The sequence below is a fragment of the Phyllostomus discolor genome, chromosome 13, assembly GCF_004126475.2.
Source record: "Phyllostomus discolor isolate MPI-MPIP mPhyDis1 chromosome 13, mPhyDis1.pri.v3, whole genome shotgun sequence".
In the NCBI taxonomy this organism is placed as follows: Eukaryota; Metazoa; Chordata; class Mammalia; order Chiroptera; family Phyllostomidae; genus Phyllostomus; species Phyllostomus discolor.
In genome coordinates, this window is record NC_040915.2 from 39,034,608 (window position 1) to 39,050,952 (window position 16,345).

General features: G+C 63.0%; 1 protein-coding gene across 2 annotated transcripts in view; it reads right to left on the reverse strand.

The window, feature by feature from the left end:
• The window catches only part of FOXK1 (forkhead box K1), a 44,451-nt gene extending 29,567 nt beyond the window's left edge, over positions 1 to 14,884 (reverse strand). For both annotated transcript variants that reach the window (XM_036013702.1, XM_028527278.2), the window contains exon 1: positions 14,313 to 14,884. In XM_036013702.1, coding sequence (XP_035869595.1) covers positions 14,313 to 14,857 — 545 coding nt within the window. In that variant the 5' untranslated portion in view covers positions 14,858 to 14,884. The remainder of the gene's footprint in view (positions 1 to 14,312) is intronic.
• Positions 14,885 to 16,345: the final 1,461 nt, after the last annotated feature.

Sequence of the window (16,345 nt, forward strand, 5' to 3'; positions counted from 1 at the left end):
GGCCGGGGCCTATTCATCAGGACGGCTTTCTCTGAAACAAACAAAAAACCCAAAAAAGAGCCAGACACTCGGGCCGGTGGGGAGTGCTCCCCTCCGCAGCCCCACGGACTTCTGCCTCCCGGCCGGTCTGGGCGGCCGGGTCCACAGTGCCCCCGGGCTTGATGGAGCCGGCACAGACAATCGCAGCACACACACAGCACGGGGGACGCGGGGGTGGGGGGCACTGTCCCTCCTTCCCTGAGTCTGGGCCGCGCTCCCCCAGCTCGGGGCGCCCCCCTCCCACCCCGTGTGGCTGTGCGAGGGGGTCAGGGCCTCGGCGCGCGCGCAAGCATCCGCCGCCCGCGGGGACCCAGGCGGGGCCGCCTCAGGCCCAGTCAGTCCTCAGCTTCACGGAGACGCTGCGGGGGAGGCCAGTGAAGGTGCGAGGCAGCGAAGTCCCTTTCCGCCTGAGGTCTCGTCCCCAGCGGGTGCACTACGTGTTCAAGTTCACTACAGCGACCTGCAGACCTGCAACATGGACTGCGGTGACCAGCGCCAGAGCGGCAGGGGTCTCTGCAACCCCTGAGGGGCCCGGCTGGGGAGGGGGGGCTCGTGGGACCGGCAGGCGGTGGGCAGGGCCCCCTGGGCCGGCCTGGGCGTCACCAGTGGGGACCACGGGGTCAAGAAGGGACCTCACCCTGGTCACACAGTCCCCGACGCCTCGCCCCGTGATCCCTCTGACCTGGGGGTCAAGGACCCCCTAGCATTTCTGGAAACAACGCCGAACCACTAGAAACCCCACTTTGCGTTTGGATAGCGTGAGTGTTCTCTGACCTGGCGGGGAGTCCAGGCGAGGGCAGACAGGTGGAGAGGGGCCCTACCCAGGAGACAGGTGGGAACCACAGCCGCCCCCTCCTGGCCTGCCAGCCGGCCTGCCACCCGCAGTGTGCGGAGCCCTGCTGGGCCCCGCTTCCCTCTGGCCTCCCCCGCTGGGGAGGGCTGGGGGTGTGTGTGTGTGAGCTCCTCCCCAGCCATCAGAACAGACAGGAGCACAAAAGCGGTGCTTTCAGGTGCCCGAGCTCGGGGACAGCCACCTGCAGCTGTGAACTCCCAAACACGCAGTTTCAGCTCTGGCCCTGTGTGTGTGTGTGGGGGGGGAGACACAGGAGAACACGGAGCGGCTGCCGTGGTCACGGCTGCGGAGAGAGGCGGGTGGCGCCTCCCTGGTCCACGTGCTCGTCCTTCCCGACTTCCTGGGAGCATGCGGGGGGGGGGGGGGGGGGGGAACGGACCAAAGAGTCGGAGACAGCACAGCCTGGCAGACAAGGAGCAGAAAAGCTAAAGTGGACTCTTTTTGTTGCTTTCTCTTAAAAACCAGCTCCTCCAAACACAAAATATGGCTCTGAAGAATTCTGACTTTTAAGTGATTTTGTCGTTGTTTTGAAGACCGTTTATTTTCGGTGGTGCCGCAGCATCATCGTTATCTCGGTCTGGAACTCGTGGCGCGTGCCCACACCGGCGGGTGCCCCGCCAGCACCGAGTGACGATGGGGCATCTTCTCTCGCCAGGCGGAGTCGTAGCTCACACAAGTTCTGGCCAGCGCCACGAGCCCCGAGCAAGCGCCACGTGCTGAGACGAGTTTTCTCGTCCACGTGGGACGAGCACAGGGTGGGACGAGTCCTGAAGCCGATGGGGACTGAGGGGCAACTGTGTTTATTTGGGGGGGAGGGAGGGAGGGAGGGAGGGAGGGGGAGAAACACCGATGGAGAGAGAAGCATCGGTCAGCTGCCTCTCGCACACGCCCCAACTGGGGACAGCCTGGGGATCGAACCAGCGACCTTTCGCTTTGTGGGATGACGCTCTGACCAGCTGAGCCACACCGGTCAGGGCTCATTCTGGGTAGATGAGTTCTCCAAAGAGAAGTTACTGACTTTTAGCTGCTGTTTACCCACTTTTTAAAGTCATCTCGTCAAAAACACGTCGTCCCTCTGGCTCCCCCAACGACGGAGCACAAACAGGATTACGACCCTGGGAGCACTGACAGGCGAGGGCCGCGAGGGCCGTCGGTCGCACGGCTGTTCGCCGTCACCGGCCGAAAGCACGAGCACGAGCGTCCAGCCCCCCGGACGTCAGGGCGACAGTGCAGTCCCTGCCAGGGTGGCGGTCTGCTGGCCCGTGAGCGACCCCCGAACTCGGGCTGAGGGCGTGACGAGGACTCCCGGCACACGCCACACGTGAGGATGGCAGGTGACGGCGCCAGGCGGCGCGGCGACGCCGAGCCCCACACACACACAGGGGGTGGAGAGACCGGCACCCCGGGGCGAGCTGGCCTGACGCTGGCTCTGCAGAGAGGCCTGGGTCCAGTCCGAGCTCGAGCACCTCCCACCCCTGCACCCCCGGGCCTGCCAAGGCTGGGACGGGCACTCGGGCCCCCCCTGCTGCCGCCTGGCCCGGCCGGGAGCCCTGGGACCACGGCTGGAGGGGAGCCCCAGCCATGGGGTGGGGGGCTGGGGTGGGAGGAGGGCAGCGGGACTCCACCTGAGACCTCGAGGGAGGTCCTGAGGGCTGGGCGCTCCCAGAGGCCAGACAGGGCCTGGAAGGCGGGGGGAGGAAGAAGAGGGGGGCCGAGGCGGCGCAGCAGGGAGCGCTGAGTCACGGCCCCCGTGTCTGACGGTCCACCCCCGGAGAGCCGCTGGGAGAAGGGGGACACACACTGTGTCACGGGGAGCGGGTGGGACACCGTCTGTAAGGGGCCCCGCCCCGCACACACAGCTGGACACTGCCGCACCGTGGACGCTCGTGCGTGTGGACGGTGGGGAAGGAGCAGGGGCCGCCGCCACCGGAGGAGGAGGGGGAACAGGGTGGGACAGGGACACGGGGACCGCAATGGCCTCTGCAAGGTGTTCTCTCTTTAAAAAGGCCTTAAAGCGCAACAGAATGCAGGCCAGTGTTAGCTCTCCGCGGGCAGGCAAATCTGTGCTAAAGTATCCTCAGTGCTTTCCTGCGTCTGTCCAGCGCCTGGGAGCACACACGAGTGACCCGGCCAGTTCTGGGTTCCGCCTCCACTTCACAGCTGCCCCTCTGTGCAGGCCCCTCACCCCGGCCCGGGGCAGTCAGGTGCTGCAGTGTGGCGACCGGGGGCCCCGAGGCCGGCTGGAGGTCAGGGCCCCGTCCTGCTCCCTGCGGAGGTCATCCAGACCGACCGGAGGTGACACCCGGGCTCCTCTGCTCGAGTCTCCTGTACCTTGAGCTCCCCTCCCCTTCCTCGGGGAGGCTGCTCAGAGAGACGCAAGCCCACCCCACTCTTGTTCCGCTCTCACCGCACCACCTGAAGGGCTGGGGGGAGGGGTCCCGGTGCTGCCTAGCCCCTTCTCCCACCGACCCCACAGCCCACCCTCCACGACACCCCGGCGGTGGCGGCGCCTCACCGGGAGGCGGAAGGCCCACTGCGGTCAGCTGGAGGCGCTGCGACGCTCCCGCCCCGTCTCACTCCTGACCCCAGGTGCCTGTGGAGCGACCCCGGCCCTCGGCGACAAGGTCACAGTGACAGCAGAGACGGCAGCCAGCGGCGGGGCGGGCATGCACCGAGGCGAGCCCCGTGACACGCCGCCTGCAGTCAGCCAGCGCCTCCCGGTTACCCCAGGCGCGGCCGTGCGCCCGCAGGCGGATGAGGAGGCAGGCGCCCGAGGTCCGCTCCCTCGCCCAAGGGCGCTGGCTGGGAGCCGGAGCCACAAGTGTCAGAAGTTACTCTTTAGCCAGCTGTTTTTGCATTCAGATCCGTCGCTTGTTTATTCACCTTGCCAACTACTCGCCGGGTGCCCCGACGTGCCCGGCAGACTGGCAGGTGCTGGGGCCGCGGAGTAAACCCAGGAAAGCGGAGTCCCCCCACCCCCGCCCCGACACTCAGGGTGACGCAGGTGAACACAGCTGCCGGCTCCTACGGGGACAGCGGGACGGCTGGACGGGAACCCTGGGCGCCGAGGGGCGCTGCCCACGGGACCCCACCTCAGAGAGGCACCGCGGAGGCTGATTTAAGGGAGCGGCTTTCCGGCGGCAAAGCCGTATTTGCTGTGAGATGCCTCCCGGCACTGGTCAGCCTCGAAACAAGACGGGCGCTCACCAGGTATCTGCTCCGCGCCACCTGGAGGCTCCAGGCAATTCAACAAGACAACGAGGAGAAGTGAGACGCCGTAGTGGGGGAGAGAGACAGGTATGTTTTATTTGCAGACGAAGACCGTGACCTAGAAAACCCCCAGGAAGAGCGAATCAAAAACTGTTACTAAAAACCAGTGTGACTGGATACAAAATTAGTGTTTCACTGGCGCACTGAGTTGCAGCAGTAACTTCTTAATGACGAAGGAAAAGCAGCGACTGGCCGTGCAGAAGCCCGACCCAGCCACCACGGGCCTCCTCGGGGGGTCACCACGCACCTGAGTGGCTCCACCAGGGCGCTCGGCCCGAATCTAACCAGGACTTTGTCAAGGGAGATGAGTCTAAATTGAGAGACATCCAGTAAAATAACTTTTAAAAATGTCAAGGTCAATCAAGACAAAGGAAGGCTGAAGAGCTGTCCCAAGGTCAGGAGACAGGGGAAAGGATGGACGCATGGCTCCACGCTGGCCGGGCCCGGGGTGGGGTGGAGATGCCGCAGGGACGCCGGCAGGACTGGTGGGGGGACAAGTGACACCGCTGGGCTGGGGCTGGACGGGGGCGTCATGGTCACGAGACACGTCCTGAGTGTGATGAGGACGGGGCTGAGGACACAGGAGTGTCCTTTCTCTTGGGAAACCTGCTGTGGCCTCGCGTCTCCCGGGGGCAAGGGGCGCGACAGACACGGCCCGCCCCAAACAGCACGGCAGGAGGGTCAGGAATCCGTGGATCTGGGCAGAGAAGGTCCGGGAATTACTTACATTAGTCTTGAAACTTTTTGGAAGCTTAAGTTTTTTCAAAATGGGAAGTAAAAGCGCTGGCCCCTTGGAACGCGGAACACAAGGAGAGCGGACCCCGCTCACGTCGCCCGCCCGCCCCGCAGACAGACACAGAGGGGCCGAGGGCTGGACGGAGTGCGTCACGGGCGCAGGAATCCACACAGGGGACAGGGCGGCGGAGGCCGTGGTGACCTGAGTGCGGTGTGTCCGTGGGCGGAGGTGCACGGTCCCAGCCCGGGTGCGTGTGCTGCTCCTGTGAGCGCTTCAGCGTCTCAGCGGCCCAGCCAGGCAGCACCTGAGTGCGGCTGTTCCGACAAAACTTTATTCGTAAAAACAAGACTCTGGCAGGACCTGGCTCACGGAGGGTGCTCTGCTGACCGGTGAGAGTTGCCACCTCGGGGCTGCCCACTGACGGCCCCCCGGCACCCCCCCCCCCCCCCCCCGCAGGCCTGGGGCAGAGCCAGCTGTCCAGGCCCGGGGAGGTGCCACCGGCGCTGGGGCTGCGGCCGGCCCCGCCCCCGATTCTCCACTGGAAAGAGGTGTTTTCTGACCACGGAGTAGAAACACTGATTTTGGAACTTTCCTTGAGCAAGAGGTTGGCATTTCTCTAGGAGAAGCGCCAGCAGCCTACAGATTATACACAGGGTCCGGGTTGTAACAAAAATAACACCCGTCTTTTATTACAAAATCACATGCATACAATTCTGTAACACAACACTATCACACTCAGGCTCACCACGGGACATTTCGGGTGGAATGTCCAAACTGAAAGTACAGATCGCTGCACCCGTGCTATTACCCGACCCACCACCACCCTCAGCAGGCGCTGCTTCTGCCGGACCCTGCGCGTGCACGGACGTTCGCCCGGGCGTGCCGAGCGTCTCCGGACTGCCTGGACTTGTGCTGGTGCCGGGCACGCGCCCCTGTGTCCTCGTGGGGCTCACGGCTTCCCGAGGGGACAGACGCTACCCCAGTCACACCGTGGAGTGGCCAACCACACGGACGAGCGCCACCAGAATGCACAGGTGTCCGCGCAGACGGCCGGCAGGGCCAGGCCGTGTTGGTTTACAAGGGCCCGGAGTCGTTCGCCGGGACGGAGACCGAGGCACTGCCGGGCAGGCACTGGGCGCACACTCAGTCCCTCAGCACCCAGCACGCGCCGTGAGCCCAGGCTGCAAAGGGCCGTGGGGAGTTTTTTGAATCTCACCCCACAGCAAGTCTGGATCTCCCCTGCCTCCCCCCGCCTCCCCCCCCCCCCCCCCCCCCCCGCAGGAACAGTCTCCCAGGCCTCTCGCTCTCCCCTGGGCTTTAGTAAGTAGGTGGTAGGGGGCACGGGGGCCTGCATTCTCACTAGGCTGTGTCCCCAAGGCAAAAACCAGAGACCCCGGTCAACCTACACAGCAACAAGAGCCCTCCGGCAAGAGCTGGGCCACGGGTGCCCCCGCACACCATGGCTGCAGACTTTATTCTGTGGGTCCGCCAGAGGCTCCCGGGCCAGACCACGTGTGCTCTGCCTTTCTCCGCGGGCAGCAAAGTGCAGGAACGGCGCCCGTGACCGGGGGTGGGAGGGGCTCACTGAGGCGGGGGCCACACCCAGCAGCAAGGGCCCCACGGCCTCTTCCAGGACACCTGGCAGGGCAGCGGCACGTGCAGCCGCTTAAACGAAATTAACTGGAAAACAAAATCCAGTTCTTCAGACACGTTAGCCACACACACAACCAGTAACACAGAGAAATCAGACCGCTGGGGAGGGGTGGGGGGGCCGGGGACGCGTTTCCTGAGGGCCGTCCAGCACGGGGTTGGCTGAGAGGCCGAGCGCCCCCAGAGCGCCCTGAACTGTGGGCGAGAGGGCGTGAAATAAAAGAAGGGCTCGCTGGTTCTCTCGGGCTCTCCTCTCCCCCGAGGACACCCGGATGGCCGCGCTGTAGGGGCAGGATTTGGGATGGAGGGCGCTCCGGGCGTGGCCCAGGGTCGGGCAGGGTTGTCCCTCTCTGGGGTGGGGGGGTGGGGGTTCTAGAGGGGCGCGCTGGGAGGCAGCTGCCTGCCATTCTTGCAACGCTGTGTAGCCTTTGTATCTCAGGTTTAGTTTATAAACCGACCCCACAGAAACAAGATGATTAAAAACTAGCAGGGGAAGAGCCCAGGTGCTCGAGTTTAGTCTTGACTGATAGGCTTAAGTGACTAATGCAAGTGGAAAGCTGTTATTCCCAAACGGAGAAACTTCTGGGTAGACTCCTTTCCTTTAGCGCCAACCCTCTGCCTCCGGGTTTTTGCCCCAAGGGCGGCAGCAGGGGGCCCCCCACGGCTGGGCGGCGCAGGCAGGGAACACTGAACACTGCTCCGCCGGGGAGGTCCTGAGTTCTCTGCGGGACCCCCGCTGGCGAAGCCGGGCGTGAGCCGGCCGGGAGGCTCTGGCCGCGCCGAGCTCACAGGGGGACACGCCGCCGCCAGGACGGCTGACTGCCGCCGCCGGCGGGGGGCCAGGCCGGTGGGTATGGAGCCCAGGCGGGGGGAGGCGGGCGGCCCGGGCTGACTCACTGTTCCCGGCGTCAGGGGCACACCTGCCAAGCGGACGGGACTTTCACGTCCCACGGGTGGGGGGGGGCACAGGCCCCCGCAGCTTTCCTGCCACGGCCCGCCGCCGCCTCCAGCCCATCCGCTCGGCCCCGGGTTCGTCAGATTTCACTGAACATTCTTTCCAGAGTGGTTTGGAATCGTTTCTCACTGCCTCCCCTCGCAGCGCCAGCGCCCTGGCCACATCTAGGAGGCCCCCAAACTCCGTCAGCCGAGGAGCCCAGGCGCTTCTGGAAGGCTCTCTCAACCTGCCCACCCTTGCACGTGCTGCTCTGAGCCGGCACCACGCGTGCTCACGGGTGCAGGCGAGTCGGCCTCCAGCGGCGCCTCCCTGCAGCTCCCTGCGTGAAGGGTCGCCTCAGATTCCCCGCAGCAGCTCCGCCACCCCGCTTGCACCAAGGCGAGGCTCGAAGTTCCAACGGGAAGCTGTGAAATGGTTCTCGAACCCCGCAAGCTGCCCCCAAACCCGGAGCGTCTGTAAGGCAAAGCTGTGCGGCCCGAGGGGAGGGGTGGGGCACGGCGCACCCCCGCCGTGACAGGGTCCGTTCGGAAGGCGAGCATCGCCTGTTCCTGTGGCCAATCACAGAAAGCAGAGCTTTTTCAGAGCAGCCAGAAGATCGTCCATTCTCTGTGAAACACAGATTTATCGTGAGGAGGGAGAGACAGAAAGCTGTCCACTGAGAAACGTGTCAGCCCCGGGAGGGGAGTGTGCACGCTCAGCTGGGCGGCACCGCCCTTCAGAAGCGAGCCTGGGACGGGTTCGGGGGAGACCCCGGCGAGGGCTCTTCCACCAAACCTCACCGTCACGGCGCCCTCGAGGCCTGGCCGGGTTCCGTGTGCCCTCGCGCCCTGCGTTTCTCCCGGGGGCCCCACGCCTGTGGCTGAAGGGAAAATGTGGGGCTGGCATCTGGGAACTGGGCGGGGGGGTGGGAGGGTAGGAAAAAGGCCGGCATCTGGTTATGGGGGAGATAACAAGTAACTGACAAGATGGAGAGTTCCATCTGAAATGACCAAGAATCGACATGCACAAAGCACTAAACCTCAGCCAAATTATGTCACTAGATGCTGATACCGCCAGTAACGGTCATTACACGGCTTCTTCACTTCCATGACGACACAGTGCGTCACTCGACTTTTAAAGCAGAGCTAACGACTACACTCTGTGGAAAAGCCCGACCCTTCAGGTGAGCGACGCACTCAAAACGCAAGACGGAGCAACGGACTTTACCCTGACGGTTCGAAAAGGCGGGTGATGGGGTCCAGGCGGCACCCCGCAGCGAGCCTGGGAGAACCACCAGCCTCGGGGTCTGCGGGACGCGTCGGAGCCCGAGCGCCGCTGTCCCAAGGGCGCGGAGGCTCCTCCCGTGGCGGCCACATCCCCGCCTGAGGCTGGGCTTTCTCTGCTCGCGCACCCGAACCCGGCCGGCCGGCCAGAAGCAGCAGCGGCGACGGGGTGCCAGCGACCTCCCACCCTCCCAGACAGTCGAGACTTTTACAAAAAACGAACACCTCCTGAATTTCTTTCGGGAAATAGTTAATTTTCGTAACATGCTGTTTTTGAATAGGTTTACAATGGCTGTTTTGAATTGGTTAATTTCTGATATGGGGAGTGCGACAAACCAACTCCCCGTGGACTGCAGCTCAGGGTCCCGCCCTGAACAGCCGGAGACTCTTGGGAATACACGCAGGTGGGCGATGCCCAGAGGGAACCCTGCACCCTGGGACGCGGGTGGGAGGTTAGGGGCAGCCCCTAGCAACGCCGGGCCCCTGCTGGGGTGCGCAGCCTGCCCCGGGCCAGGCAGCCACGGAGGTCTCAGTGGGGTGCCGGGCCCCCTACACACACAGCGGGAAGGCAGGGCCTCTGAGGAGACACTCGAGACAAAACGCTACAGACGACTGAGGGCGAGACGTGTCCTCACCCGTCTCCTTCCCAGGCATCTCCTCCAGGAGGGAAGCCGCACGGCGAGCAGCTCCTGCCGGGATGCTGAAGTGTTACATCCCAGTAAAGCAGACCCCACGCCGGGACATCCTCCTGTGCCCGAGGAAACCCCGTGGGGTCCGTGGTCTGGACGTGGGTCCCGTGAGGCCCAAGGGGGCAGCCACGGCCGGTGCCAGCAGACCAGCCAGGACACTCGGTGCTCCGAGCCTCGGGCCAGACCACACCCAGCATGCCTGCTGGTTCCCTGTGCACACCCACGAGGTATGTTCACACACACACACACACATCCCATTGTTCTTCTTTTTTAATCACCTGCAACATGGGGCCAGAAAACTAGAAACTCCTGAAAAATGAGAGTAGCAATGAGCATTAACCACAAAGCCTCTCAGTGAGTCACAATGTGAAGGTGTATTTCCAGGAAACCAGAGCGAAAGCATTTTATATAATCCTCTCACTTGACTATGAAGTGCTTTAAATGTAGGGTAATTGTGGAAACGAGGCGTTGCCGTAATTGGGGTGTCATTAACTCTGCGAGTCGATCCCCTGACACCCACAAGGCGCGCCAACAGCAAAGAGTACATTTCTGTATGTCCACGCCAGCCACTTGCCTTTCTTTTCAGGACGCAATTCAAATGCGGCTGGGGCTTTTTCAGAACCTAACGAGGACACCGTGGGAGCTGTCCCCATCGTCAACGAGGACACCGTGGGAGCTGTCCCCATCACCCTCCCGGCCCCGCCAGGTCCCGTCCCCTGGGCAGTGACAAAGGGTTCCGCAAACGAACTGCAGTTCAGTCGCACACCGACTACGCGACAGACATTCTCCTCGGAGACGGATTTCTAGAACACGCTATAAATCGTCTCGGATGGGTGATCAGCCCAAACTCTGCAGGGGAACTGACTACACGCCAGAGAGTGGTACCCGCCATAGTACCGGCTTCCAGGGGCCAGCTCCCAATTTGCTACACTCCCGGGGGCCTTCCTAAAGGCAGTTTGGAACAGGACCACGGCCTCACTTTGAGCGAACACAGGCGACACGCAGTAACTGCCGACGGGCAAGAACCCCAGGCTGACGCAGCTCTGGACCCAGCGGCCGCCCCCTGTCCCGCCCCAGCAGGCCGGACTCGCACGGGCGCTGGTTTGCGCACGCGGCGGCCCCTCGCTGGGGCTCCCGGCGCGGTCCCGCAGAAGGTACCGCCGCTCGGGGCCAGCCGCAGCCATCTCCCGTCTGGGCATGGCTTCCGTGGGAGGCCCCTCCGCCCCCATTGCCGCCGGGTCACGGGGTCCGGCGGGCCAGGCCTGCGCACCCGTCGCTCACGTGGTCTCCGTGGGGCCCGGCTGCGCATGCGCCCGCACAGATGGCGACACGTCAACACAGCACCGCCATCTTGCCGCGTCATAGTTGTTTTCGCCCCACGGGACTGCCCGCACAGTCTCCCTGGCACACCTAGTTCCGGCCGCCGGAAGCAGGCTCAAAATCTGACTCCCTCTCTGCTCCCACAGCAAACCCGGCGCTGCCACGTGCCCAGCCCTGGACCGCCCGCCCAGCGCGGTGGCATCAGGTCCGCGAGGGCCTGGGGGAGGGGGGACAGGAACACGGTTCCTGTTTCCCAGGGTGCACTGGGCCCGCACCTGCTGTCGTCACTAGGTCCGAGGCCCTCCCCAATCAATTTCAAAACAACTTCAATCGCCCTGGCTGGCGTGGCTCAGTGGATTGAGCGTGGGCTGCGAACCAAAGTGTCGCAGGTTCGATTCCCAGCCAGGGCACATGCCTGGGTTGCAGGCCATGGCCCCCAGCAACCGCACATTGATGTTTCTCTCTCTCTCTAAAAACAACAAAAACAAACAAACAAAAACTTCAATCTTGTAACTGCTTGTATGAAGGTTAGTAACTAATTCGACATTCTTTGAGTGGCCAGTTGAAACAGTAACGAGCAACCATGTTCTGTATGTTTTCAGAGGGCCTAAAACAATTACTTATGGAGTAAAAGCTTTGGTAATTACCACGAATCACGGTTCATCACGGCCCGTGTGCAGGAGCCGCGAGCCGTAACATCCGCCACTCACAGTGGGACCCTCAGCGGGAGGGCGGAGTGTGGGAGCACCGAGGGGTCAGGGCCAGAGACTCCAGTGGCACCGGAGGCAACGAGCGCCCTGACCGAGGCAATGACCGAAACCCACTAAGGGAGACTCGGCCTCCTAACAGACACATGCACCACCCGCTGCCTAGGAGCAATTCCCGCAAAAAACTTCAAACCTGAGCCCGATCAAATCTCTGGGTCCAACCACCAAGTGGCAGGAATGACAGGGGAGAGGACATGCTCACCAGACGAGAGGGGAATCCAGTCTGTGAAAGCGGACTGGGGGAATCTCACGGGACAAATGAGGGTGAGACGGGGCATGCAGATTCACGCCCAGGACCCATCAATGAGTCTCAGTGTTTGCGCTCGCTCTGCCCCTACCCCCGCCCAGTTCCGATGCAAAATGACGACCCTCGCAAAGCTCATGAGGCAGTAAGGGAAATCCCAACGCCGACTGGGTGTTTCCTGATAGCCAGAAATTGTTACTCATTTCTGAGGCGTGATAATGACATTGTGGTTAGGTTTAAAAAAAGAGAATCATTATCTTTTTATTGAAGTATTTACAGGCAGAACGATATGACATTTGTGATTTGCTTCCAAATAACTGGGGGTGGGGAGAGCGATGCGTGGGGACAAAGATAAAGTCGGCCTGGCCTTAACACGAGAGTTGTTTCAGCTGGGGGACAGTGTGTCGGGAGAGGGCGTGCAAATAAAAAAAAAAACAAAACACATTTCTCATGCAACCGCAGCGCACCAAATCCAAGCCTGGTCAACAGAATCCCACAACAGCAGGGGTTTTAAATCTGTGGTAAAGAGACTGGTGACATCAAATGCTAATGGCAAAACTGGGTACCAAAGCCTGGGGGGGAGGGGACAGACAGTCATTACGGCCACTCCTTGAAAGTGAGGAATCGCCAATGTCAGAGGGAGGAAAACGCACCCACTCAACTGCCTTGCCCCGAGTCCGCTGAAACCTTGCCTGGTTTCCCGGCGAGAGGCCAGGCCCCGACCCAACTCTGAAAGGGCGTTTGCAACAGCCCCTGCTCTGTGGGTGCGCTGCAGTTGAAGGTTTCTGACAGCGTAGAAAGCTCCAACTGCTCACGGGCTTGTCACTGGCTGTGAGTTTTCATGAGCAAACAGCCCCTTCCAGCAGGACACACGGACGTCCACCTGATGGTCCTCCTCCTGCACACGCACCCTGTGCTCGCACACTTGACGCGTCTGTCTACAGGGACGCCGCTCCGAGGCAGGGCCGCAGGCAGGTGGGCACAGTGGGGCAAAGCACGGCATCAGGGGGCGCACGGGGCAGTCCCAGTTGCCAGCTCCGCCCCAGTGCTCTGGGATGCGCCTGGCTCAGACCTCGGGCTGCGAGGGAGTGAACCTGCAAAGCACAGTGATCGCCAAAACCAAGTCACGGGCCACAGCCTTGGTCTGGCCTATGCAGCCAGCGATCAGAGGATGCCCCTGGCTAAGGTTTCTTCCCGGTGGGTTAGAGAAAGTGCCGGTGCGTAGTGGTTCAGTTAGGCCCCGGGCTGGTGTGCACCTCCCCAACAGCCAGGCAGGCTCTCGGACAGCAGGTTACATCGCACAGCAGAACCTGAGTCACCCCGAGTGCATCAGCAGCAACAGGCCTCGGAGCGCCTTGGGGCAGGGAAGGGAGGGCTGTTTGCCTGAGCTTGCTCACAGCAGGAGTGGCTGGTGCCCAGATGCGCGTGATGGCCCAGAACGGACAAGGTGTGGAGGTTATGGAAACGGCAGGACCGGGCACTGACAACCCCGAGGTAGAACAACTGTAATTATTCATCAAGTCCTGATTTCCCAAACACATACCTTTCATGTTTGCAAAATGGGGTGAGTCATTGTTGATGTTGCACTAGAAGATTATTCAACACAATATTTACAACCACACAAGCCAAGACCCTAGGAAAGGAGAAGTTGAAAGGAGCGAGCTTTGGGGCCCCGTTTCACCCCAGCAAAAACTCCCTGGACGCAGGGAGCTCATAAAAGAGTAATTAGACAGTCAGAGACGACTCCGGAACACGCAGCACGCTGGAGAAAGGTAAACGTTAGTGAGGAGTTAAAAAGCAATTACTATAATAGAAAAAGAAAGTGCCTAAAGAGGAAATGAGTAGTTAAATGGGTTTTCTTCTGGTGTCGAGAAAGCAAGGATCTCTGGGGGAGAAACGCGTGCGTGGGAACCGGAAGGGGGGAAAGTGAGGGAAGAGCGGAAGGAACACAGGGATGTGGCTGAAGCTCCCGGCGTCAGCGGCCCTGCCACCCGGCTGCGCCCTGCGCGGCCTCCACGCCCTGCGGTTTTCCTTTCCTGCTCGGGGCCCCGCCGTGTGCCGGGTACCATGCCCATCCCGGGAGCGCCGGCTTCTGGCCCGTGTCTCCACGTACACCGAGGAGGGGGCATCCTCGGTCCTGTCGCTCTGGCCTCCCTCGGAACGGAACGTCCCCTCCCCGCCTAAGCGCCACGGGTCCAGACGGGGCCCCTCCTGCCGGGGGCTCGGGCCTTCCGGGGGAACCCACACCTCTCCCAGCGACACCACCTGACGCAACCCGTCTCACGCGCGCGTGCGTGGGCGACCCCAGGGTCCAGGTCCAGGCGGGGACAAGGGCGACCCTCAGGAGGGGGTCAGGAGTGACCCTTGGGGCCCGGGGCGGGGTCAAAAATGACCCCGAGTCCGCGCTGGGCAGGGGTGGGGCCGGGATCCGGGGCCCCCCAGGACCTCAGGTGAGGTGGGGTGGGGTTGTGGGCGTTGCCCGGCGGGGTCGGGGTCCGGGTCGGGTCGGGGGTCGGCGCGCACTCACTGTTTGGGCAGCTGCAGGGCGGGCGCGCCGCGCCGCTGGAAGGCGCCGTCCACGAAGACGCCGTTCTTGCCCAGGCAGCGCAGGAAGAAGTGCGGCTCCTGGAAGGTGAGCTGCAGGTGGCGCCGCGAGATGAAGCTCGACAGGCCCATGCTCAGGTCCACGGAGCCCTGCGACGAGTTGCGGCCGATGGTGACGCTGGGCTGCCGCATGAGGAACTCGAACTCGCGGCCCTCCAGGCGCGCCAGCGCGGGCCCCGGGCTCCGGCGCACCGAGTCGGCCGCCGCGGCCACCGCGGCCTCGCCCGCCAGGCCCGCGTCCCCCGCGCCCCCCGCGATCGCGCCCGGTGGCGGCGGCGGCGGGGGCTGGGCGGGCGGCGGCGGCGGCGGCGACGGGGTGGGCGCGGGCCCGGGGGCCGCCGGGGCGGCGGGGGCCGCGGCGGCGGGGAAGGCAGCGGCGGCGGCCGCGGCGCACAGCACCGGGCTGCAGGGCGCCGAGCGCAGCGCCAGCAGGGCGCGGGCCCCGCTGTCCTCGCCGACTTCGGCCATGTTCGCACAGCTCCGAGCGGCCTCCGGCGGCGGCGCGGCGACAGGGGGCGGGGCTCCGCGGGGCTCTGGCGGGCGCGGAATCCCGGGCTGGATCTCGCCGTGAGGGCGCGGAGCCGACCGGCTGCGGCCCCGCCCTCCCTCTACGGCTCGAGGGGCGGGTGGCGCGGGGGTGGCCCGAGAGGGGCCCAGTCTGCACCCGGCCGCCTCCCCTGCCCCAGGGCGAACCCCTCGCCCACTGTCCCGGGCTGTGGGCTGGCCTTTCCTCCGTTGTAGGGGAGCCGGAGAGGGGAACCCCCAAAATGTCAAACTGGAAAGTTCTGGCCCTGGAACAAATGACCTCAGCAGTTTCCTAGGCCCCAACTACTCCATCCTCCAACCCAAAAGTACGAACGTACTGAAACACTCAAATGAAGGGTTTCATACTGTAAATGAAGTTGACCTGAAGGTGCTTGCGGCCCCCTGGGGCCTTGTGTTTCTCTTTGGAATCGCCCATTTACTCCACCGATAGCTCCGTCTAACGTCCCGGGACCAGAGCTGGACACCAGGGCGGGTGAGGCAGACGCCTGCCCTGCAGAGCCCTCCCGGGGGAGGGGAGACATCCCAGGTGCAGACACGGAGTGGGCATCGCTCGGACCCCGTTGGCAGTCTGGTCATGCATTCCCGATTAGGCCAGGTCCCCCTAAAAAGGGGGGAAGCAGTGCTTCCACATTTGCATCGTTGAGCAATGACTGGAGTGAGGAAACTGACCCTCCCGGGTGGAGTTAGGACCCAGGGGGAGACTCGGACAGGAATGAAGTGCACCTAGTAACCACGACAAAGTCCCCACTATCACGAGTCCTGGGAGGCACTGCAGTGTGGTGACATGTCGGTGTGTGGGGAGGTGTGACCCGTGCAGGTGGGAAACCTGTGGGCTTACCCACTTTCCAGCCTGGATCGGAAACTCAGCCGTCACAGTTGAATGGGCAGATACCTTAGACGCAAATGTTTGGGAGGCAAGTGACGCGTTTTGTGAGATGCCATAACGAGAGGATGGGTCACGCCAAGTTCCCTGCCTTCAACTGGGCTGCTTGGGGCCGGGCCCTCCGAGTGTCCAGTCAGTGGTATCACTACCGTGTGGGGCACCCCCTGCAGACAAAACCTGCCCATGATCTGTAGAGCCACCCACGATGTGCCCTGGGCAGGAGCCCCCAGGTGGTCCCTACGATGCTGCTGGGCAGAACCGTGGCCCCTTGAAGGCTTCATGATCGAGGCGGGGACAGGACAGAGCCCCTGTGCTTCCTGTGCGGTGGCCAGTGACCACGGGTGGCCGCCGTGGCTGCTCCAAGCTGAGATGGGCTGGAAGTGTAAGACACGCAGGCCACTGCATTTGAAAGACTTTGTTAAAAAGAAGCAAAGCTCATTCATAGTTTTCCTACTGGTTGCAGCTTGAAACGATAACATGTTGGATCTATGGGGTTAAATAAAATGTGTTACTAAAATGAATTTCAC